The following is a 25,753-nucleotide window of genomic DNA, read 5'->3' on the forward strand; positions in this document are numbered from 1 at the left end:
CTTGGCTATGATCTGCTCCCTGTTTTTGATGACTTAAGAGGGCTGTTCAGGACAGAGTATCAGCCTATATGAACACTATCAACCAGCTTGAACAAGTCAGATTATTTAATTAGCCCTATTAAGACCCTTCTATTTTTATAACTTATTTATGAGTGTTCTTGCTAAGCTTAGAAGGTCCAGCTTCAGATGGAAGATGGAAAAAGATGTTTTCAGCTCATGTTAATCCTGAGGGATTTTATACTGTCACTCCACCACATTTTCATCCTGAGAAAACAAAAAGGGGCTCTGGAAAGCAGTTGAAGTTAGGAAATTCACTTTGGCTGTCCCTACCTGCAAGTTTCAGGCATAGGGCATTTATGATATCCATGCACGATGGACATTTGCTTGGTTGCCAAAATGTTTATTGTATGCCTTTGCCTTAGACCCCAAAAATCCAGAGAGTATTTATTTAACACCCATTTGAAGTGTCTTGGTCTCTCCCCAGGGTAGAAATGTTCCTCAGCCATTATTGAAAGAGCACCATGCTGTGAGTATCTCACTTGATGTCCAGTGCTGAGAAAACAAGGTGATGCTTGTTTTGAGCATCTGCTTTGCCACCCTTCTACTGAGATCCACGTTCTGCTTTTATCTAGGTCTTTTGAGAGGAACAGGAAATGATTTGATGAAATAACTACTAAAATTAAATCAAACATTCATGTTTACCAAAAGAAAAACTTTTAAAGCAATTGTGTCCAGAATTTAATACCTGTGTCATGGTTGTACCTTCAGTGTTTGAAAGGGCTCTAATTTCATCACAAGCGTGGGACTCTTATCTGCCACCCCAAAATTAAATTCATTTGCAAAGAAAAAAAAAAGTGAAATTTTCATGTTTGAATTCAGTCAATGAACTTTTCATTTTTGATAGAATCATTCCAGGCTAGTTTGGAAGAAGAAACTTCTCAGGTATGGAGTAACGTTATGCTTCAGGAAAAAAACAAAAACAATCACTGATGGTTAGGTGCTGGCTTGTGGCCTGAAGCTCTGGCTGTTCTGGTATCAGTAAAGAAACAGGTAATTAAACAAAGATCTGTCCCAAGGCGATGCTGAAACAATATATGGATTTCAAAGCAAGATTAAGGTGTTTTGAAAGTGGAGGGTACCTGTGTGAATTATGGTTCTGCCCAAAATGATCTCAAACAAATGGGGTTTGGATAAATCCAGGCAGATGGCATCTGCCTGCTCACATCTGAAGATCTTACCCAACTTTAGCTGCAGGTGAATGTGCAAAATTTCATCCTCTTAGCAGGGAAGTCTCTATATGTGCTTTAGTGCGTTATGTCATCAGTAAATTATTTTAATAGCAAATAAGCCTTTATTACTTTTGCTCTTGCTTTATTGCATTTGCTGCTCTACATTCAATATGTACAGCATTGGCACAAGATAGCTTGCATGCTCACTAGTGCATTAGCCAGAGATGGAAACTGTGTTCCAAGACCATAATACTTTGAATCTTGTACTCTTAAAGCCAGAAGAAAAAACCAAACAAAAACTCGAACAAAAAAACCCAACAGTTGTTGCACATCAGGCTCTTGTAGAAAGCTAAGAAATAACAGCTTATAAATGAAGCAAGTTTCTCACACAATCATAGAATATGCTGAGTTTGAAGGATCCATCAGGATCACTGAGTCCAGCCCCTGGCCCTAGTTCTGGAAGGTACCAAGATGAGACAAAATTAATATGGTTTCCAAAGTACCAGGGCGTTTTTGGAGACAGCTTTCAGGTTAAAACAGAACTGCGACCAATTCAGGATAGCAATATAAATTTAAAAAGGGACAATGATAAGGGATGTAAAAGATACTTTAGCATAGCATTTGAATATGGAGGGCACTGATCAAGTGAACTCTGCACACAGGTTTAGGCAACACTGAAAAAATTCCACCTCTTGCTCCACAATGAAATACTGAACAGTACACAGAATTAACGCAGAATTTGGAAACGGAGATAAATTTAATGTGGATTAATGTTACTTCGATAAATGTGGAGTAAACTGCTCAATGCAGTAATCCGCTTTGCCTGCGTCTATACCTGTCTAGCAGAAGGGATTTATGATGGTGCTGGGGAGCTGCATGCAGCAACTGCAGCACTATGATAAGTAACAGAGTCTTGAAGAGACCAGCCTGACGTGGAGCAGAACAGAAATTGTATAAACAGCCAAAGGAAAAAACACAGTTCAGTTTGAAAGCAATCTTTCACTTGCCAAATTAATTTTAACATTATGTGTGTAAAAGTTGCTGTAGAACCCAAGGAAGGTCTTGTATGCTCCAGTGTGCTATTTTTTCCATTGACATCATGTGTGGTAAGAGGACAGCAGCTCTCCTGCAAACCTGACCTGGTTCCCTGCAGAGGACTGAGCCTTCTCCAGGTTTTCACTCTTTCTGGTGGGAGGTGAAGTAGGAACAACTGGGTTGATTTACTCAAGTTGCTTTGGATTTGCACCCTTACTGCCTCACAGACAAAAATGTCACGTGGAAAGTCATTTTACGTAAGACTCTCACACAATTATCTCTTCAAATGTTAACTTTTTTATACCCTTATGCCCTTTTCATGGCATCACCAGAGATGGTACATACCATTACCAGGTACTTCTGGTGTAGGTGCCTCACAAGGCAAAGTACCCATTGATGTTTGTTTTTCCTTTTTTCACATCATAAATTTGGAGCCAACTGGAAGAGAGGATTTTATACAAAAAGCTTGAATATCCAACAAAACCTATTTAATTTTGTTACTGGAGAGTTGCTGGCAAAGAACTAGGTTCTCTTGCCAGTCACCCAACCATTAAAAGGGCTCAGACACCAGGGATCCCCTGTGTGAGTGCAGACAAGGAACAGGTCCATCCAGTCCCTGTTTTCCTCTCCTGCTCACTGCTCAGGAAGCTCTTTGTACATCAACATAACAAGGCTCCACATGCTCAGTCTTGGCTTTCTTGCCCTTCCCTAGATGGGCACCTGATGGGCAAACAGAGCAAAATAGTCTTGTTTGGTGCATTACAGTGAGCTGAACCACTAGCATTACACACCCCTTTCCACGGATCCAATCAATGCTCCATGAGAAGAAGGCATGCTTTGTGTAAGGTCAGTAAAGAAGCACAGTGCTGCTCCTCTACTGCTCAGGAACTGTAAGGGACACTTTTGAAAGTAAGGTTGAGTCAACAATTCCGTGGTACAGGGAGTTTGGAGAGGAACTTCCCTGGGCACATCTGGAAAATGAGGATGAAAAAACATGTGTGTTACTGGAAATTTTGCATCTGTGTGGTTAGATGGATCCCTGGCAGGAGATTCCTTTACAAGCTGACTGCTGAAACCATCAGTCTCAGTGTTTGTCACTTTCTTCTTGTCATCTCCCATTCTTTACTGCTCTTAGGGAAACAGGCCAACCACTGCTAAAATTCTCTTAGAATTGGATTGCATTTGGTATACATTCCTTCTTGTCTGAGATATTGTCTGAAATATTAAACGTTTTTCATTTGCTGTCTCTGTTGAAAAAAATTGTATTTCAGAGCGTTGTAACTCCATGCCTTCCCTCCCTTTTATTGTTCACACTGTTCACTGTTGTGAAAACTTTTTTCCAAGTAGTTAATAAGGAAGAAAATCTGCAACTGTAACACTGTCAACCTGAACACAGAGAGAGGTGAAGTTCATGACCTGAAAAGCAGTAGCTTTAGAGTGGGTTTCTTATCAGTACACTGTAGAGGTGCAGCATAATTTTGAACTAGTTTTTCAACTTCATTCATGAATAAGACCAGTATTTTTCATAGTTAAGTTATGTATGAAAAAGTGGGTATTTTATTATTTTCTTTTTTCTTAGTTTTTAAAAGCTTGATACATGTAGCGTTGGATCAAGGCACACACAAGACTGGCCAAAGGGCGTACAAAGCACTTTGGTTTTTAGTTGAAGAAACAGAATGATTATTGCAACAAAGAGTGGCTTGGGGTTTAAACATGAAATAGCTCATAGTTCAGCAGGAAGGCAGAAAGAAACATGTTACCTTACAGATTTACCAAGGAATTTCTGGATAACTGTGACAGTAATGGGCAGTATTCCTGACTGTAACAGCAGTACACTGAGCACAGACCTGTATATGCTTTGGAATAGCTGCATTCCCCATTTGGCTGCTCACCTTTGGGTCTAGTTTTTGAGACCTTGCTTTTACTGTCTTGGGTTTTGTCCTGCTCGCTTTTCTTGTGAAACTGCACTTTCAGCCCTTTTTCTTTTCAAAGCAGTTTCAAAGTGTTGTCTCTGTCTTCCTGCCCTTGTCTCCCAAATGCCTGTGAGCATCCATCACTATTTTCTCTGTAATATACAGACCACTGGTTCTGATAACCAAAAATGTATTCCTAAACTGTACCTACGCCCTTGGTTTGTAGAGCATACCTTTTTCTTTTTTTAATTCTGTGTTAGGAATTTGATTATGCTTTCTTCTAGGGATCAGGTTTTTTTAACACTTGTCAAAAGCTTCAGTCTCATGTATGTCATCAATTTGGTTGTTCTCTTCTAAATTGGATTTCACCACTTTTGAATGGATATATCCAGACAGCTGATATTGCCCATTACTACACACATTTTTGTTTATTGAGTATTGTTGTGGTTTACAGATTTAATAGACCCAACACTGAAAGTTCTGTGAGTTTTTGTAACCACTTTTTGATCTTCCTGATTCGCCAGGTTCAACGTTATTTTATTGATACCAAAGTGAAAAATGGCCTGTGCTTACACTTACAAGGATCTCAGATGAATGTTCTGACTGCTCAACACGGCAAGAAAATTCACTTTCACAGTCAACAAGTCATCTTACTCAGTAGAACACAAAAGTTAAATGGTCTGTAACTTCAGTATTAGCAAGGAAAATACAGTACAAATTACTAAAAAATACTAAAATATAGAATTGTGGTCAGGTATCCCCACTACATTAATCGCAGCAGTAGCCTGAAATTTGAAACTTTTAATAAAAAGTTCTTAAATATAAATTATATGGCAAATGTACAGTACATTGCTTTGTCAGTCTTTTAATCCAGTGTTTTGCAGTAGAACAGCAACTGTTAAGTCAGTCTTTTCTTGTTTTCTTTAAAAAACAAAACAAACCCAAAAAAACCAACAAAACCCAAACCAGTCTTTCACGTCCCTCAGTATCATGAGTGTGAATGATCTGAATCTGGAATACCACTGTCTCTGTAGCTCCTGTTACTACTGCTTTCACTGTGGCTGTTCTTGTACAGATTCATGCCGTTAGGCGGGAAAATGGTGTGTATTACAAACTCCTCCTTGGACACTTGGTCATTGGTTATTGGTATCATCTGGAAAGAAGTCTCCCTGATTTCCAGGATGGAGTTATCCTTCTTGGTTCCCGCTTCGGCATAGTCGTCTTTTCTCCGGCGCCCCTTGCTGTAGGTGCAGTTCCGGGAGAACAGGGAGCCGTTCCTGTGCACGTACCAGCAGACCAGCGCCAGCAGCGCTATGGCCACCAGCGCCACCGCGCCGCCGATGATGGCGGCCAGGGGCAGGCTGGGGTTTTTGTAAGGTTCTTTCTCCTGCTCCCGATTGAGGGTGGTGGTAGGGTTGTACATCTTGAGAGGTGCCGTCTCGGTCTCGATGCATTCGGGTGTCTCGTCGGAGAGATAGATGTTGCTGGTTTCCATGGGAACCATGCACACGCGGTAAGGTGATTCTGGTTCGAGAGCCGTGAGCAAATAGTCGTTCCTGTCGCCTGTGACTATTGTTTCAGTTATAGATCCAAAGGCAGGGCTGTGACCCATCTTGAGCCAGCTCAGTCTCAAAGCAGTCATTGGTAGTGCAACTTTCCAGGAGATGTGAATAGTCTCCGTGCTTACGGATTTCACAAAGATTGTAATGATTTTGCGCACCGGGCTTGCTGTGGTTCTGTAGTTTTTATTCAGGTTGGGTGTCTTGACGTCTGGTTGTTTGGTCACAGAAATGGGCCAGTGCCCCTGGGCCGGGTATAGTGTGTTTGGTACTGCAGTAGTGATCTGAATGGTGCTTATCACACCATCATCCTTACAGTCAAACAGGTCTGCGCTGAGGTCCTTGATAGCCATCCCACGCACTTTTTCTGGTGCCTGACACATCAGTCCACGCACGTTCACTTTTAAAGGCAATGACTGTAACCAGTCGCGTACCCATTTCATTTTGCACCCGCAGTGCCAAGGGTTGTTGCGAAGAAAAAGTTGAGTGATGTTGTCCAGATCGTCAAAGACACCCTGAGGTAAATTGCTAAGATTGTTATTGGACATATCTAGTCGATACAACTGCCGTAAGTAAGAGAAAGCGTTGGGTGGCACACGGTTGATGTGGTTTTCTTGAAGATAAAGCTTTCTTAGGTTTGTTCCCGGCAAATTCACCGGTGCGGCTGTCAGGGAATTGCGGACCAATGACAGTTCTGTAAGATTGACTAGATTCATGAAGACTTTGTCTCCTAACCCGTGATTATTTAGGAGATTTCCGTCTAAAACAAGGCGTTTTAGATTTGTAAGGTCTTGAAGGGACAGCTCAGAAATTGTGGAAATACGATTATCATCCAAGCGTAGCTCTTCTATGGTTTTAGGCAAACCCCAGGGAATGGTGCTAAGGTGATTTCGAGAGAGAAAAAGAAGTCTGAGATAGATGTTGTCCCGGAAAGCTCCATCCTCGATGCTAACGGCGGAAACAGAATTATCATCCAAATGCAGTTCTTCCAGATAAGGAATTTTTGAAAGCGAATCATAAGTAATGGTCCTTATATTGTTCTCCTGCAAATGCAGTTCCTTAATGTACTTAGGGAGGTTAGTGGGAAATTCATCTAGGCTGTTGCGGTATAAATATATTCTTTCCACCCTAAGCAAGTTCTTCAGTTCTGAAGGAATCCCAGCATTATTTATTTGATTGTTCTGAAGGAAGAGGGTAGTTGCATCCTCTGGGATTCCTGTAGGAATAGACGTCAAATCGCGATCATTACAATATATGAAACCCACATCACAGCGACATACTGAAGGGCACGGCTTGGCACTAACAGAATAAGGTGCCATGTCAAGTAACAGCCCTATTTTAGTCCAAACTAGGAAGATGCTCCAGGTAACACTAATCATGGTCAGGAATGATGAGATTTGTATACAGTTCTGATCTTCAACAATCTAAAAAAACCAAACAAACAAAATTATCCAGATCATCAGTGAAAAAACCACAACAAAAATTCAACTTCAACATTACAGAAGATATCTGAAACACACACGTTAAATCAAAATTCAAGCCCCTAGATGCAATTTACTTTCTTTTCCTTCCATCAATAATTCTACTACTCGTACTAATTCAATTAACTTACTAGGTTGTTCTGCATAGTAACTGAAAATAACATACTCAAGTATGTCTGATCTGTGAATTGTTTTGCTTAAGCAAGAAGACTCTTTCTAAGGATTCCTTAACATTCCATGTATACTGACAATCTTTGTTCACAGATACCAGATAAGTAAAGAACTGAAGTCACACCAGAGTTCAAGTAAATCATTCTATATCTGAAAGATAAGAAGTAATTCCTAAGCCAGCTAACTTCCCCAGGAGCCCTTAAGTGAACTATAAAACCCTTACCAAACCCTCAAGTCTAGTGGTAGCTATTTTGGAAGTTCAAGAAAAGCCCTACAGGCAAAGCATAAAATGCAGACAAAAGAGTGAGGGCCAGCAAAGACTTTTTCCCAAGGCTTTCCAAGTGCTCAACTTCACAGCGTGCAACTTAAAAACACTGTGGACTACTTTGCTTGGTTTTCAAGCTGAAGTGTCCAGAAAGGTGAATGTTACAACTGGTAGGTAACTGGTAGAGCTATGGCTCTTCTAGTTCACTGCATGAAATATTTCATTACATGCTTAATTTCATGTTTAAATATTTGTCATTCTCAAAAGTCTTCCTACTAAGCAGCACACTTGTAAGAGACTATTTAGCAGGTTTAACCACATTTTCCCATCATATTAGTAGCATAGTATAAATTCACTCTTGAGACTGAGATTGTACTTTGCATTGGTAGTGTGTTTGTACAATGAGCCCAGGTAATTAGCATTTTTATAGCTTTTAAGACAACATAATTCAGTTACCATTGTAATTAGGGTTGTGAGAACTCCTGCAAGATGACCTATGCTTTAAGTGGTGTCATGACCTTTTCTCTTGTGGGTTCATATATTAATTGAACTTTATTCTCTGAGGCATGAAAAGGAAAATAAATTAATATTGATCCTACCGTATTTAAAGGTATGAGTAAATTTTGTGCTTGGGGATATCCAGTAAAGGAATGTCTTTCTGCCCAGTCACTCTTATGGTTTACTCCATGGAGCAGTTTTTTTCTCGATGGTGTTTACTCAGATGGTCCTTGGTGGTGGTGTGTGTTTCCTGGCTCCTGGCACGATGTTCAATGAGCATTCCAACCAAGATTTATCATGGTACATAAGCACACCAGGCCCGGGTGTGGAAAAGCTTCAGCTTCCTTCTATTTTTGTCCTCATGTAAAGTCTGTGAATGAAGAGCCTCTTTTGTTTGGTTTAATGCCTTTAGCAGGAATTACTTTCTTTGTAACTCTTAGGAACTCTTCTGTGCAGCGTAGTAGTCAGAGGAGGGAACTTGAGCGCCGCGTGATAGAAACCATTCATTATGCTGAGGCTCGAAGGATTGCAGCCTCTTCAGGAGGTCAGCAAAGGGATGCTTTTTCCTATCCAGAATTATCCAAGTATGACCTTTGTACAGTAGCTACACCCCAATACATCCACACTTCTTGGAGAGAACCATTTCCCGACTCTCACTTGTTAACGCTTCTTCCAAAATTTGTAACGCAGGAAAGAATTCCTCCTGTGCTGCAAGAATGCAAGTTACTCTACCATAGAAACATCAGGCAACTCAGATGGTTTTCTTCATTATAAAAAAACCCCACAAAAATATTATTTCCTTCCCAGAAAACTCCCCTTTGAAAGCTTTCCTCGAACTCTTTAACGTCCTGCAAAAGTAAAAACAGAAAAAAATTGAATTAATAACAACTGGTGCACACTAGTTTTTTAAGAGTTGCATTCCCCTGTACACTAGTAGCACACCTTGTTTCCCCAATGCATTGGTATTTCCGCAAAATACACAGAGCTCTTTCAGAAAATGTTTTGCTGTGTGGTTTCTTGTTACTGCACTTTTGCTGGAACTATATTTCCCCTTGTTTCAACACAAAAGTAAAGGCAGAGAGTAACAAAATATTTGTAAATGATGTTTTTCACCTGATGACAAATGCCAGTGTTACCTCCTTGGAGGAGGCCAAAATGGTTGCTTGCTTTGTGTTCCTGGTAAATAGAGATAGATGGTGATCCTCTCCTTGCTTTTAAGTGTAAAGGGAGCTAATTACTGTTCACTAGTTACTGGGTGAAAGGGGAAACATTTTTGCTAAAATACTCTATGAATATTTCCCATTTGCAGCATGCAGATTCTGAGCTAGGGACTAGCAAGGCATCTGTGTCAGCTCTTTGGCCATACATAGGTGGGTTTAGTCTGTACAGTTTCTAAAAAGAAGAAAAATATTATTTCTTTCATTTGTATTTCTTACAGAACTCTGATTATTTTTAAACATTCTTAACTTGGGCTACTTCATATCACTACTGCAGAAAGTATCCAGTGAGATACCAAGTCTATGCCCCCTGAGAGTGTGTGTAGCATGTCTGAAATAGAAGTGGTTAAATCTGAAATTAAAGAAATCCTTAACGTTTACTTGCTTTTCCCTTTCACGACTTCACGTTTGTCCAAAGGACTGAGCACAGTCCTCAGGACTAAAATGCTTGGCAAGAACAGCGTGCTGAGTAATGCTTGCTTAGCTGCCTTCCTGGGAGCAAAACTGGAGCAGCTTCTGGTCCTCTGTAAAATACTCGAGCTAAACACAAACGCTCTCTGTTTTAAAACTGTCTTTTGAGATTTGTAGCAGGTCTGTCCTGAGACGGACCAGTCACAGTCCTACAGCAACACAAAATACACAGAGATATAAAGTTATTTAAATAGATACAAATTCTGCTGCTCTTTTTCATAGAAAGATGTTAACCATTTAAAAAAACCCCAAAGCCCCCCACTTCAGAGACTGTGTGACTCTCCAGTGAGGGAGTGGAAAAGCCTTTTCTCTCCTGCTGCTGCTTTCATGCTCCTCTGAGCTTTGTTTGCAGCACCTTGTTTTCAGCAGCTGTCCAATGAAAATAGAAAAAATGAGAGACCCCCACTGTGGCATAAGTAAGTATTTTTATGTATGCATTATTTAAGACAAAAACTCAATCTGTGTGGCCACATTTTAGACTAGAAGGGAATGCATGTTTATTGGTAACTTATGTAATTTGGGTAAATTATATAATCATTATAAAATGGAACAAAAAGCTCTGTGTTCTTCCATTGTCTAGTTTTCTTGGTCTGTATGACTCAAGTATGTGGGGAAAGAAGTCCAGGCCCTATTCCTAAAACTTTGAAATAAAGAGCATCTTAACAGCTGTAGAAAAAAAATGGTATCTCTTAGGAACTAATATGAAATCATGATAGAGGGTATTTTCTGGAAGGGTATGCTGAAGTAGGAATATAAATTCCTTTAATAGGCCTTTGAAGGCTACAATAACTTTTAAGTACTTAAAATCATAAATTTTCTTTAGAACTCTGAGCTGTAAAAAACTTGTTAGTATTAAGCAAAATGTTGGCTCTAGTATGCATACATTACATAGATCTGTGCACACTTTCTTACTTACAGAAAGTAAGTTCATTTGTTTTACCTTTCTAGCACATAAACTGTTTCCTCTGTGCTTCATTTGATAGTCATCTCTTCATTTATTGCCACTATTATAATAGCAGTAATGTGTAGGATTAAAATGAAAGCACTAAAGCTCATTAAGTTCCTGGAATTTTTTTTATCCCTTCTCTCAAAATTACATGAAAACAAGAGCAAGAAAAAGAAAAGGTCGCTTTGGAGAAGACAACACTGTTTCAAAAATGTGGATTAAGACTATACCCCCCACTCCCTTTTCTAAACTTAGAATAGTTTTCTTCAGGTCTTGATTGTTTGATATCTCGCACTTCCCTTTTATATTTCAAGCCATAGCTGAAAACAATGTTTTTGCATATCAAAGGCTCCAGTGATCTGTCTACAGAGAAGAAGGGAATCCTGCTGCCATGCTCCAACTTTCCCCTTCTTGAGCTGTCTCTAAATATTCCCTGACATCAAGTCATTATAGCTGATCCGGCAGGATGAAAAGAAAAGTGACCCCCACTGGTACAGACACTGTGTCCAGGTTTCTGCAACATCACATTGGGAGGCTTCATGGACACATGGTTTTGAAAGAAGCCATTACTTTTGAACAGACCAGATTTTAGAAGCTCTGTGCTAAAATTAATTTTTAAATGCAAAAACCACTCTGTTTTTTAGTAACAAAAGTAACACTGGAAAAAACGAACAGCAGCGTTTTTGCTCTTTATTCTGAGCTGAATGTTTTCCTGGACTTTGCTGAACCACATGGTTAAATTAGTTTCTCTGGGACTGTGTTAGCAAGTGAATTACCAGAGATAGCAGGAATGTGTGGGCCTTGCACGTGGACTTATCACTGTGGTACAGCCAAGCAGGAGGACATCTCATTCGAAAATGTTCAACATAATTTGAGCTATTAAAAAAAAAAACAAAGTGCCTAAGAAGAACATTGTATCTACTCTAAAGTATGGAGTCCAGCTGCACTCCCCAGGCAGTGGCTTAACAAAATAAATAGTTTTGGTATGTTTGGAAAGTTAGGATTTTTTTCTAAAAACAGTGTCAAAGATTTCTTTCCGAGCTGTGCTAAAATGTGAATAAAATCAAGACCTGCCTCACTCGAGGTCACACAATGCTTATTTGAATTTCTAATCTACTTCTCTGTTCTCCAGCAGGAACTCTGGTAGCTCAGTGGCTTCTTTCTTACCATCAAAGTAACAGAGGAAAGGGAAACAACTCGGTATTTTTAGGTTATAAATGACAAAGATATCGTTCAAAGCCACCACTAGAATATACATACTTGATAAGCCAATTTGCTTAACCAGTTTACTTCTATCCCAGAATTAGCTCTCTATTTGTTTAGAAGCTGAAACATATCAGAAACATAAAATGTGCTTATTTTTAAATATACTTGTGAAGTCTACCTACTGCTTGTAATAGCAGTTGTGCTTACAAAGGTCATGCTGCAGCTTAAATAGCTTCACCAACTTTTTTTTTTTTTAATAAGAAGTTCCACAGTGCTAATCTAGACTTAAAACAGTGTCCACACTTTGTTTTCTTTAAGTGTATTACTCAGGGTTAGTTGATAGTGACAGCAAAATGCTTTCTAAGCACTCTGTCTAGGAGCTGGAATTTCCACGATGATCGCATTTCAGGAAGGTCCCCCAGCCTTTTGTTTGGCGCTAGGCAAGCAGAAGGTCCTCTAGCTGTCTTTCCAAGGGGTAAAAAATGCAAAGGAGTTTGTAAAAGTGTGAGGGAGCCCTTCGGTCAGGCTGTACCACTGCGTGTTGGTGAAATCTGTGTTGTGGTTTTTTTTTGTTGGAGGTTTGATTTACTTGCAGAAAACTTCTTGTGCAGCAGGAACAGTACTGCTTGTGTCTTAAGTCAAACTCAAGTGTCTTAAAAAATGCAAATTTTTATATGATCTTCCCTCAAATGCAAGTAAATCTGACTTAGAAAAGAATTCTGAGTGAAAGCTTGACTCCACACCTAAGATCAGCCAAACCAGTATTTGCTGTAGAGGATGGAAATGAACTAAGAATGGTTCTCTTCTGAAGTTTACTTCTAAAACCTTTCCTAGTTTTGAAGACGCTGGGTTGAAAAGACCCAGGCTATTACTCCTTTCCATCTCACTCTCCTGACTACTCTGCTGCAGCAAAGGTTGCACTTTAAGAAAACACTTTGAGGGGGAGTCTTTTGCAATGGATTTTTGCTTTTTGAGTGTTTTAGTGCTCTTTGAGTTTAGCCAATTATGGCTTCTAAGTTTTCTTTAGAGAGCTGCTGCTGAGGTAACTTGTCTGGGCATTAAATAAAAGAATAGAGAACAAATGCTGCCATTGTTTCAAGGGAAAAAAATCTATTTTTCCCCCCTTGGCAGGTTTAGGTAGAATTATACCTGATAGGGAGTTTCTGGAACAAAACTCCACACATGTAAAAACATTACTTAAACACTAGATTAAGTTTCAGTAGTTTTGTTTCTTTCCTTTTTAAAGCAGTTGTTTGCTCATCTCCTGATTACTAAATTTGCTCCTCAAAAAAATTTAAAAAAAATGTGAAGCTGTAAGAATGTTTGGATTCTTACAGCTCATGAAAGGCAGAAGAGAGTTAGTGATGCCATAAGATATTTACTGAACACTTTTCAAGATTCCTGCCCTGAGTGGTATTTGGCTGCTTATTAAAAATAAATGTAAGCAATCACATAGTAATTCTTCTGTGCATTCCTGTGCTTTGAAGTGATTAAGGAAAAAAACTTGAGAGCTAACTAGCCATTAGCATCCATGCTTCCTGCTACAATGAGACAAAGATGGCCATCTCCCAACTCAAGCCACTTCAAATAACTGCAACTGCAAAGTTCGCAAACTCCAGCAATTGCTTTGATTAGTCACCCTCGCCTTACACAATATCTGACAACTTTTAGCTACTGGTGACAGAGGAGAAATGAAAAAAAAAACCAAACAAACACAAAAAACCCCAACCCAGAAACTCATCTTCGTTTTGTTCTTGCTGTAAAATGTATCCACTTTATTTCTGGAGATCAAAGCTCGCTGTGAGTTTACTACAGAGTTTTTTGCCCACTGGGGGGTGGTACATGCTACAAAACCTGTGCTTTTAAGAGCCACAAGTCAGATGTTTTTTGCTCCTGTCCAGTTTTCTCTGCTTTAATTACAACAAAGTCTCCTGTTGAGAAAAACAGAGGCAGTCTCCAAAGGAGGGAGTTAAAAAAAATTAAACAAATCACTCTTTTAGAGAGTTTACAGAATTTCCCATGCTGATTACTTGCAGCATTTATCTGGTTGTTCTCCAGTTAAAATGGTCTAAGTATACAAAAAAAAAAAAGAAAAAAGAGAATTAGCATTTTAAATATATGCCAAGGGCTGTCACTGTTTCTGGTATACAGGAGGAGCACAGAAGACAGAAAAATACAGCTTTAAGAAGTGATTAAATATGGATGAAAAATAAAAAAGCTTGATAGCAGCATGAATAGAAGGATTAGAATAACCTCAGTATATTTTAAGATAATTGGCTTTCTGTAAATCCAGGTATACCTTTTGTTTATTAAATACTTGAAACCCTATCTTACACAGGGCTGTATTGTATGGTTTTGGAATAAATTAAAGGAAACTTGAAGGTGGGTTTTCTTTTGAGGGAAAGAAGGGCACTGGAACCTCTTAAGCATGATCTAATGTGTGGCATATATTGACAAGGAAAACACACACTGATCTTTCTGTTTTATAGCAGATAATTCTTTTCTTTATACACTTGAATTGACAAATGCATTTCTCAGTCTAATTCAAAGAAATGTTCATTAAGACGCCATATCCCCAGGCAATAGATGGTGAGCATAACTGCTGCTTCCATCTTTTTGGGCAGTATATGTTAGACAAGGAAATTGGGGTCAGGATAATGAACTGTTTTTTTTAAAGTCTGAACGTTTTCAGCCTCTTTGTACACTTTTTCTTTGTATAAATGATTTCCGTGGAAATGCAAAATGTGAATCTTCTTGTTGTGAAGAGGCAAAGAGAAAATGCATTCAGCTGATGTGCAGGAATAAGATTTAATTGTAAAGTAATTCTGCATTTTGGTGTGAATCTGGTGTAGAAAATACTCCGCTCTACTCTGTTAATTGACCAGAATTGATCCCTTGCAGAAGGGAAGCGACTTGCCTTCAACCCAAATTAATAATCCATCAGTTACAGCATTCCATGAATTAGTTAATTACATACACTCGTCCTTGCGTTTGCAACACTCCTCGCAACTTTGCCTGGATGTGCCAGGGTTGAGCTCAAACCCCTTTGCGGTCAGAGAGATTAAAATTGAGTCGACCTCAAAGAGCAGGGCTGAGCCAGAAAGGCAGCTGTCTGTGCAAGAGCTGAGCTTTTATTCACCAGGGGGATGAGCTTGGAAACTAAGCAGGAACCAAAAAAAAAAGAACCAACCAAGCCCAAAATCAGAAAGCTGTGCCTGGGTGCTGTGAGCTATGGCAGATGCTGGGAAGCAGGACCGCTGCCTTGGGAAATGCAGGGACAGTCGGGCTTTGCATGATCAACTAAGTTGCAGCTCCCAGTCGCGTTTGAGGAAAAGGGTTAAAACAAAAGGTTCTGGCACATCCAGCAGTCACGGAACGGTTTCTGGGGTCAGAATCACGAAGAGATGAGGTGTGCAACGAAGTACGTGGTGAACTATTTATCTGCAAGCCATCTGCAAATGAATTAGCCGTGCCTGTACGGAGGCAGACAATCACTTAATACACTGAAAACAGCTGAAAAGTTGATTAGAACTAGGCGAGGACCCATGGAATGGCAGGAGGATTATCAGCCAGCTCTTCTTCCCAAAAAAAGTGGGGCATCGGGGCGGGAATCTGGGCCTGTTGCGTTCTTTCTGTGCAACCATTTTGTTGCCCATCTCCTCGCCCGCAGACTTTGTGGTGCGGGGAGCAGCGCTGCGCAGGGGCGCGAACGCATCGCCTCGGCTTTTTTTTTTTTTTTTTTTTTTTCTCTCCTCTTTTTAATAGATGCAGCAAGAAGGGCTGGAGGGAGGGGGAAGTTTTCCAGCCGCGGGAGCCCTGCGGGGTAGGGGCAGAGCAGGCAGCAGCAGCCGGTGCACCGCGCGGCCGGGGTCGCTGCTCTGCGGGGCTGCCGCGCTGCTCTGCGGGGCTGCCGCGCCGCTCTCCGCCCCCGCGCAAGGCGGCTGTGCGCCGGCTGCTCTCCCGGGCCGGGGCAGCGCAGCCTCCGCACGCCGAGCTCGGGGTGCCCCCGGCCGCGCTCCGAATGCGCGGGCTGAGCCGAGCCCTCCGCTCCGCTGCGCGCCCCGCCGCGCACCCCGCCGGCAGGGACGGAAGGCGCTCCCCGCCGCAGCGCCGGACCCGCGCCGCGGCGCTGGGAGCGAGCGCTGCTGTGGGGAGCGCAAACTTCCCTCGGCATCCTCCTCCTCCTCCGCACCCCACGACCCGCGCAAAGCCCGCGGAGGAGCCAGAGCGCTCATCCCGCGCTTACCTGCAGAGAGGCGCGGGAAGGGGCGGTCCCGGCGGCGGCGGCGGTGTCGGCGGGGCCGGGAGCGGAGCGCGGTGCGGTGCGGTGCGGAGCGGCGCTGCGCTGTGGCGGGGCGGCCGCGGACGGAGCTGGGCGCGCTCCCCTCAAGTGGCGGCGGCAGCGGCGGAGCGGCGGGGGCGGGGCCAGACGTCACGGGGGCGGGGCCAGGGCCGGGGCGGGGCGCGGGGCCGCCGCTAGGGGGCGCGGCAGGCGGCGCGGCGCAGGGCGTGAGGGACAGGAGGGCATGGCGCCTCGGCCCGCACGGCGGGTCGGAAATTACTGCTCTAGCCTCGTCTCTCCGTGCCGGGGCAGCGGTGGTGCCGCCGGTGCCGTGCCGGAAGGCGGGTGGCTCCCGTTCATCGCCCAGTTCATCCCCCAGTGCCCGGTTTTGGGCTGGGCAGGTGATCCCGGTTCCCCAGTTTTGGGTTCAAGGACCGGGACAGGCCGCGAGTTTCACGAAGGCGCTTGAAAATAAAGCTACTTAAAACGCAGTTTAATAAATGTCCTCATTCTCTGTGGCCACATTGCTGTGAGCGTGGCTCCCCTGGCTGTGGAACTTGGTGTAAGGCGACGCAGGTTATCGCTGCTTTGGAAGATTTCAGGTTTTTCCCGAGGTGATTGTCTTTGGAATCACCCAGTGGATACGAGCTGCCTGGTTCCTGCTCCACCCGGGCCAGCACTGGCCGGAGATGCTTCATGGTGCCTGGCGGGGCTGACATTGAGGCGCATTGTGGCCTGGCTGGGCTGCAGTCAGCAGGGATTTTTCCCAAAGTTCTCTTCTAACACAACAAAAAAATTACGGTAGTTAAAGGGCAAACTAGAAAACATCTTCCCCAGGTGTTTTTTCATAAAACCTAGCTCCCTTTACCCATAGCTTACAAGCACACAAATAGCGTTGGACTTGGCAGATGTTGTTGATATTGTCGTTTTTTTTAAAATTTTCCATCAAAACGGGGTTTCTTCCCTAGCAGACAGCTGCTGCTTTCATGAGCATCCTGTTCTCTTCCTTAGGCGTACACAAGTGATCTTGGCCACCTCCTGCAGGCATTTGAGCAGCATGCTCTCCAGCACAGAGCCATGGCCGGGGGAAGGCAGGTTCCCAAAAACTGTCTCTGCTGGTCCCAGTGATGCTCCAGTTGTGCTTTTTGCTGGTACCAGAAGTCTACAAGGCCAAACTCCATTAATTTCAAAGAGGGCTCGACTTCTCTAAATCCTATGGAAACTGCCACATAGGTGCACTTTCTGTGTAAAGTTTGACTGCTTCAATCCCTGTTGTTCATCTTTTGTCAAAAACAAATGTAGACAAACTAAAAGGTGTCAAACCTCATCCTTTCTCGAGAGGAATTTTAATAAATTTTTGAATACTGCTCGATGTATTTAGTTTGGAATGTTATAAACATGTATTTCTTCTGCTAATAAAAAAAAAATGCTGGATTGATTTTCCTTGATAAGGAGGGAAAAGGAATTTTTCGCTGTCACTTCAATTCTAATCTTTCCCTGAGGAGAGTAAAAACTAATAATAAATTGACTTCAGGTTAAGGTGCAATTGTCTGTATTGATAGTCCTGGCAGTGAGCTGTGCCCTAACCAGCTCGGTATAATAATCTGTATCACATACACATCTTAACACACATCTAGCACATTAGAGGCATGCAATGGATACATATGTACATGCATTACAAACGCTGATACATCTGGTACTACAGCATGCCCGTGTCTCATGTGGGACAGAACAGCGGGCTGTGGAAATGCCAAGAGTTTGGAAATGCTGCAGATATCCTGTGGGTTTTTTTTTTTTTAACTGAGATTCTTTTAAGGTTATGGTAGTATTTTTCAAAAGCGTTGAGTATTTGGTATTTCTCATGCCTGACTTAGCTGTATTAGTTAACAGATTCCAGGGTTATGTTGCTGTGCCATGTTGCTAAGCCTTAACACAGATCTGTGGGATGCTCATAAAAGATGTATATGGTACTCATCCAGCTATCTCTCAGCTTAATTCCAAGGCTGGCCCAGTGCTTATGGCACTGGTTAGAAATTACAGTACATATTCCTAGAGAATTCCAAAGGGCATGTGAAAAATAATTAGATTTTACCAGGTCACAGCTGCTCTGGAGTACTGAAAGGTCTTTAATGTGCTGTTGCAAGCAGATTTTTGACTGTATTCTTTTATGTAAACTCCATAAATATACTTCTTAGGAACGTGGGTAGCCTTTAAAGTACTCTCCACAAAAAACCTGTTGTACATGGAGATCTTGACCACATTCTCCATCTTTTTCTCAAAATGTAGAAATTCAAGGTGTCTTCAATTGCAGGAGAATGGAGAAGTTCTTTTAATAAGGATGGAATTACTTATATGTTGGGAATAAAAATATGAATATTTAACACAGACGTGCCAAAGCCTCGGAATATAATGAGATATTTTAATTGAATTTCTAAGTTAAAATAGTGTTTTACCTGTATTTTGTTTATAGAATTAATTAATGCTCATGACACTGAGATTAAAGTTCTTGTCAGACCCACAGGGAAATTACCTTTTGGAAGACACAGTAATCTTGTTAACGCTTCATGGGCTGAGAGGGTTTAAAAGGTGTCGGGTGGGAAATTCAAACTACTCACACTATATCATGCATTAAATGGAATTTTACTGCAAGTTTATAACACAGTCTTGTAAGGTGCTATTAGGTCAACGTGGTAATAATGATCCTTGTTTTTTTTTTTTCCCTGAGCATCCTGATGGTGTGATAAGAATTGAAGTTCTGGGAACTCCCTTAGCCGAAGGTTGACCTGAATGACTCTCCCTGTGACTTGACAGGCTTTTTGGATATACTTTGTCCTGCTGTAGATCAGATTCCCATCATATACATTTCTGGGCAGGACATTTATGAAATGTTGAGAAACCGAACACCTTGACTGGAAAGTGAAATTGAATCTGAGATTACTCACCCTCAGTGAAGAAGGAGAGGGCTGGCTGTCTTCAAGAATCGAAACTGAACTCTTGCTTCGTTGAGCTTCCCAAGGACAGATTCCTGTCAGATAAAGCTGAGAGTAATAGTTTGATATTCAATGGAATAAGCTGAAACGAATGTTAGTGGGTTTTAGCTCCAGGCTTTTATGAGGTTATATTGATTTTTCAAAGCAAGCTGTCCCAAGTCCAAGTTAGGCATAGGCTGATTTGTAGAGACATGTAAGGAACGAGGACACTGTGATAGATGAACTTCAGTATGATACATATCCTGTAAGGTTTCCTGATATTCACTAAGTACAGTTTCTCTGCAAATAACTATTGCATTTTGTATTAGAGTTTAGTCTTAAAATGATCTGAACTGTTTCAGAATTAGAATCCAGTTTTGGATATATTCCTTCCAAATATAAATGTCTGTCAAATTCAGCTTTCGGCATTGTGTATGGGCATAGAGTACCTTGTCAAAGTTGGTGCAGCAGCTCTGTATCGAATGCAACAAAAATGGGAATGTAATCATGCAAGACAGTCTGCAGCTGAGCTGAAAAGGTATAGAGTCTAAAATAAAACTAAATACTCATTTAAAATTAGGTGGGCTTAAGAGCGCTTCTTTCTTTTCCCCTGCCAGAGGAATGTGAGAGATAATAGTTGTAATTGTGGTTATTTTGTCTGTCTGTAAAGGCCAGGAGGTTAGACCACTGCACCTGTATTTTCTGCCATTCCTCCCTCTTCATGCTTTCTCCCTGTTCTTCTTTCCAGCTCTCCTAAACAGCCCCAGGGAAAAGCCCTGTCAACTCAGAAACACCCATGATGCAATCACATCTGTATTTTCCCTAAGGCAGATAAACAGCTTTGCTTGTGAGATCATGTGCTATGGATAGGAAAATAAAGTAACTTAATAGGGAACTGGAAATTGCAAAGCCTTTGAGTAAGGTATTTATTTTTTATTATTTACAGGACATACTGCAATGGGTAAAGAAAGCTGACTACATAAAGTCCTACCAGGAAAGTTTGCTCCTGATGCTTAGGGTTGATATTTGTATTTAGAAGGCAGTTTCCTCTATTTGTTAGATGTCAAACCTTGAATCCACCATGACATTTTTAGGAGAAACAGCTAACTCCTTCACAGCTATGAAGAACATGGAATTTTTCCTTGCTTACTTGACAAAGTAAGTGATGCTGTCAGAAGAGAATAGACTTTCCATACACTTGATGTGGCTTTGAAAGTGTGTTAGAGGAAGGGAAAATAGTGCTCCCCCAAAAACAACCTTGAAAACCTTAACTGAGATTGTTAGTAATGTGTAGTATGTGTGAGGAAGAATCCTGTGAAGGAAAAAAGCTGCTCTTCTGCCCTCAGGGTAGTTCTGCATTTGCAAATTCCCGTTTTTACGGATGAGGCCTGTACCGAGCCGAACAAAGTGGTAAATGCATTTTTACACCTGCCTCTATAAAAAGGGTTCCAGTAGTACAGAAATACTTTAAAAAAACCCAAAAAACTGAAACCTTCTGAAATGGCAGAAAAAAAGCAATGCAGTTTTAGTCTGAGATTCTTTCTTGGAGCTTTATTTGCTGCTTATGCAACAGTTGCCCAGAGCCAGCCTTTGAGGATAGAGAGATATGCAAGGCAGGGGTGATTTGGAGCTTGCTAAGAAGGGGTTTGGGGTGGATGACTCCTTTCTGTCCATGTTCCTGTTTTGCTTGTTAATGTTGGAACTCATTGCTGCTCCTGCTGTTGCCTATTTAGATATGGATCAGACCATCAGTTGGGCAAAATTCATGTTTCTTGTTATATTTCCATATGCAGTTTTCATAAACCTCAGTTCTTCATAGGTTTATTCTGAAAGCTTGAAAGTCACATGCTTTCTCTCAAGTCTATTTTCAGGCCATGGAAATAGTTCTTCTGGTCCTTTCTCTGTGTTTTTACTTCCTGATAGCCCCAGAGGTTTTTCCACCTTTCTCTCCTCTCACTGTACTCAGCTTGTCTCTGCCAGGCTTTCTGCATATGCCCTGCCTCTTACCCACCTCCTCTCCTCCTCCTGCAATGCCCAATAGCTGTTTCTCCACACATCAACCCACATGGGAATATTCACATTCCAGCTCTGTGTGCATTGATCTTCTGCCGGGAGAAGCTGCTTCTGCTGAACTGTTTTTTCTCCCTCGTTGTCCTTCTTTGGCCCCATTTACATGTTAGAGAGTTTCCTATTTTCTTTCCTCCTCCTATTAGTTGAGCAGTCTCACTTAGGCGTAATCTGGTAAAATTGTAGTGGCTGAGTTCTCTGCAGTTGTATAATGTATGAGTTTCCCAATTTGAATATTTAGCATTCTTTGTAAACTCAAAGCAAGTGTATGGGGACACAGTGCTGCTGAAGGCATTAGGTGGTGATCTGTAATCTGTACAAAAATGTACACCCCCTGCTTTGCAGGCAAATCAAATCAAAGCATTAGCACACTATTTTGGCCAAATGCACCACCCTAGTTGTTTGTGTCTAGTCTGTGTTAACATCTAGTAATGAGCCGGAGTCTGTGCATTTGCTGATTTGCTTGTGTAATACCTGGGTTTGAAATTACGAAAGACTGTGCCAGTGTTGAATATATGAATAACTCAAAAGTGTTTATTCTCAGGAAGAACTAAGTTTACATTGTCTGAACAGATTTATTTAGTCGTAAGCAGGGGTGATTGTTCTGGCTTCGGCTGTTCAGCAGGAGAGGGTGTTTCAGGAATGGCTTTGCCTAGCAGCAGTTAATGGGCTTGGCAGAAAGTAATGGGCTGGTATGGTCATTAAAAGAGAGTTAACAGGAATTTTGAAATTTCCCTGGCCATGAGAAATGTAGTTACATTTGATGAAATTCTGACTCGGGAAAAGGACACACATGCAGAAACTTTATCTCAGTTGAGAAGACAAGTAACTTTTGTACAAGAGTCAACTCCACCAGCACCATCTGCCTGAATTGGTGTGGGCGCTGGCGTGTTTTCAGCATCTGCTGGCTGAATGTGCTGTGGAAAGATCCTTGAAGCTAAACAGAAAAAAAAAGTAGTTTTAAGGCATATGTGTGTGTTCTTTCACATTTGGTTTTCCTGGTAATACATTATTAATGGTGATTTGACTTTTTACCAATGAAATTTTGTTTAGAATTTACCTCAAATGCAAAGGAGATCTCATTCCTAAAGCATTGGCATGCTCAGCAGAGGTATCCTGTTGCCTTTGAATCTCAGAAGCACATTGGAAGGTTTTCCAGGTATTCCTGGAGTGATTCCTCTTCAGTTTTCACCCATCTCCCTGTTCCAACAGCTACAGAGAAGGAACAGGGACACTGAAGAGTGAGAGAAGCTCTTCCCTGCCAGGTGTCTGCCCAGAATTTGCTGGTTATCAGGGAAGTGAGGAGAAGGCCTGAGACCTGGGAATTACTTTGAGCAGGTGATGAACATGCATTATTTAGTGGGTATGACTTGCTGCTACTGAGGATGAAGTTCCTTGAAGTGGTAAGAGGCTGAATTTTCATGGGAATCAGGATCTGAAATTCATTTTAAGCTTCATATCTGGAGCAGTGTTCTACATTTCCTTTTTTTTCTTTCCTTCCTTAATCCATCTTTAATCTCCTTCCTCAAAGGTTTTGTTCTTTGGCCTTTGGTGAACGCACACTAATTACTGCTGCCAATCCCAAGGCCTTGGGGGAAGTGCTGGGAGTCCTAAAGAGAAGTAACCTGTAGGAACCCATAAGAGACCTTCAGCTCTGTGACTCAGGAAGACAAAGGCATTTTGGCTGACCTCAGGATGGATGTAGCTGTGCATGATGTGCAGCACGTAAGAGAGTTGGCTTGTCTGAGGAGGTGACAACAGCAGCTTTGGTAGTGAGGAACAGAGCCTCTTTTATTGAGGTCCTTGTTTCTCATCTCACCTTAAAAGTAGGAAAACAAAACTCCTGATTTTCATATACAAAGCTGAACATGTTTTTGTCTCCCCTAAGCTCAGTCTACACTGCAGTAGCTTTGTATCCAATGAATTGGTAGGGAAAAAGATTTTCAAAGCTGCTTGACAGTCACTTTTCCACCTGCTTCTCCACCCTAAGCCCCACTGCTCTTCGCTCAGGGTTTGGAGCATTGATGCCAGAGACTTTGTCTTCTTTCCCTTTGGAGAGGAGTTGTAAAGAAGGTCAAAGGGAGGCCTGTCTCTGCCAGGACAGCAGGTAAAGTGCAAGGCCTGTAGCACAGTCATTACAGTGTAAGTGATGCCATGGGCTAGAGAGATCAGTGATACAAATTCTGGAGTGGTTTGGCTTTCCATTTCTTTGCTGAAAACCCACAGATGGGTTTTAAAACCAGAATATAAATCAATTTCTAATCTTCAGGTATTGTGACAAAACTCGGAGGTGCAAAACTCAGTTTTGCACGTTGCTGTGAAAGCAAAAACTACATGGTGGAGGTATTGACAGGGCTAGCTGGACCTGTGATCTGAATCAAATATGGTATGTAGTCCTAATTAAAGCATTACTGTATATCTTTTCACATAAGCAGGCTTTCAGATACAGTAGAACGTGTGAGAACTATTTAATTACCACTTATTGACAAAAAAAATCTTCACTTGAATGAGAAAAGCAGACAGAGTCCCTCATTAAAACTGGAGTAGTTCTTGACCTTAGCAACAATTCTTTAGAATCATGCATTTCTCAAACCACCAGCAGCCTAAACTAGCACATTATTTATAGGTTTTGTTTACCTGATATGTACCTCAGTGTGTCTTTAGGTAGATTAAAAACCATGCAAGATGATTGTTACAATAGCAACACAGTTTTGTACGTAAAACCTCAAACCTTGTACAAATAAATTGACCACAGTACCCCCTGAGATGCAAAGTATGATTTTTGAAGGTAATGCTTGAAACATCTGCTTTTGTAGTTCTAAAGCACTGAAACCAGAAGTTTGCCTTGCAAATGCCAGCAGATGCAACACCCAAACTCCAAGAGAAGCTCAGGAAGAGCTGTTAACAGCTGCACTGGGAAATTACCTTCATATTTAAATATGAATGCATCTAAAAATAACCCCAGTGAGAAATGAAAACTCCATTTGTTGTTAGCCTGCCTAGTATTTGTCTTTATTTCTAGTTGATGTTATTTTACGTTTTTGTTCGTGGATATAACAAAGCCTATTTCATTTCTTCGTGATCATTTTTCCCAGGGGGTGCAGAGAGGTTCTGATTGCAATTGTAAATTCTTTAGTGAACAAGTGGTGATTGCTGTGGATTGTTCAACCACAATCATTTTGGACCTGTGCTGGGTCAGCTGTGTGCTCTCTGTGCTCTGTGCACACAGTGGAGCCCAGAAGCACGTCACAGAAGGGATTCAGGTTATTGAGTTCAGGTCCTCGATACTGCAGGCAAGAGCATCTAAAAATGGGTTTGCACAGTACATCTGGCTGCCTGCTGCTGCAGAGGGCAGCCCCGTCTCCGCTTCAGCATTGGGTTGTGTTTGGCCAGGCCTTTAGTCAGCTCAGCTGCCAAAAACTTCCTCCCGGAATAAAATACATTTTGCTGGTGCTGCTTTTCCATGCAGCTGATGATGGAGCTAGACAAGTGCTGGTGCCTGTGGGACCATCCTGTTCTCCACCCTAAACCCCAATACTCTTCACTCAAGGTTTGTGATTGAGTGCCAGAGACTTTGTCTTCATTTCCTTTGGAGACGATTTGTGGCACGAGCATGGGTCTGCCATGCTGTACTGTGTGCTGAAGTTGGCTTTTATGGTCAGCTTTAACAGTACTGCAGTTATGCTTTTCAGAGAGGTGAAAAGTCAAGTTTTAAGCCTCATAAGGTGCTCTGTTTAGTTTCCCTGGATGTCGTGGAAGCTTTCTATGTATGTGTGCATGGAACGGTTTCAAGTCAAATCCATCCACTCGAAGAGCAGATGAGCCAGCTCTGAATGACAGCCAGTCACACTGCACGTCACAAATTGCTGCTGGCTCAGTTTCACTTATTTGTTTATTTACTCCACCATTCTGAGCTGCCTGCAAAACAACTGCAAAGCCCTGCTGCCTGCTAGTTATGGTTTTCCACCCACCATTGCCGTTCAAAACCGACTTCAACGCTGCATCTGTGAACTTCTGCCTTAGAGGTCTCGTACAGACTTGTTCTTAGTAAACGTACGAGTTTGGCATATGCAGCTGTCAGATTTCTTAGGGTTTATGTCGCCTGTCATATTACTACAAAAACATTTTTCTTCTTTGCTTTTTAATTTCTGAAACTACAAAAATACTCATCTCTTTCTGTAACCTGTAATTCTACAGCTACTGTATTTTTAATAACAATAGATGCCATAACATGCTGGGGCTGTTCCTGTGGAATTACTTTGTTGTTTTCCCGATGGTCTAAGGATTTTAATATGTTGGCCAAATGCCTCATTGAAAGGATTGTGGTATTGGCATGGAAACTGGCACTTTCATCAAATTGTGTGGCAGCTGTTCATTTTGTCGTGACTGCAGCAACCCTTTGCTCTCGCAATGTGGTGCTTGCGTTACTTAAGGTTTCAAGTAG

At 41.7% G+C, this 25,753-nt stretch overlaps 2 protein-coding genes across 7 annotated transcripts in view; one reads left to right on the forward strand and one right to left on the reverse strand.

The window, feature by feature from the left end:
* MACROD2 (mono-ADP ribosylhydrolase 2) overlaps positions 1–25,753 on the forward strand; it is an 824,802-nt gene that overhangs the window by 90,939 nt on the left and 708,110 nt on the right. The gene's annotated exons all lie outside the window — the stretch shown is intronic.
* Positions 4,580–9,010, reverse strand: FLRT3 (fibronectin leucine rich transmembrane protein 3). Its single transcript, XM_085054047.1, has 2 exons — positions 8,253–9,010; positions 4,580–7,160 (listed from the first exon to the last, which is right to left on the reverse strand). The coding sequence occupies exon 2, from the start codon at positions 7,113–7,115 to the stop codon at positions 5,166–5,168; it is 1,950 nt and encodes a 649-aa protein (XP_084910173.1). The 5' UTR covers positions 7,116–7,160; positions 8,253–9,010; the 3' UTR covers positions 4,580–5,165.

Source organism: Lichenostomus cassidix, chromosome 3 (assembly GCF_008360975.1).
Source record: "Lichenostomus cassidix isolate B80296 chromosome 3, HeHo_3.0, whole genome shotgun sequence".
NCBI lineage: Eukaryota > Metazoa > Chordata > Aves > Passeriformes > Meliphagidae > Lichenostomus > Lichenostomus cassidix.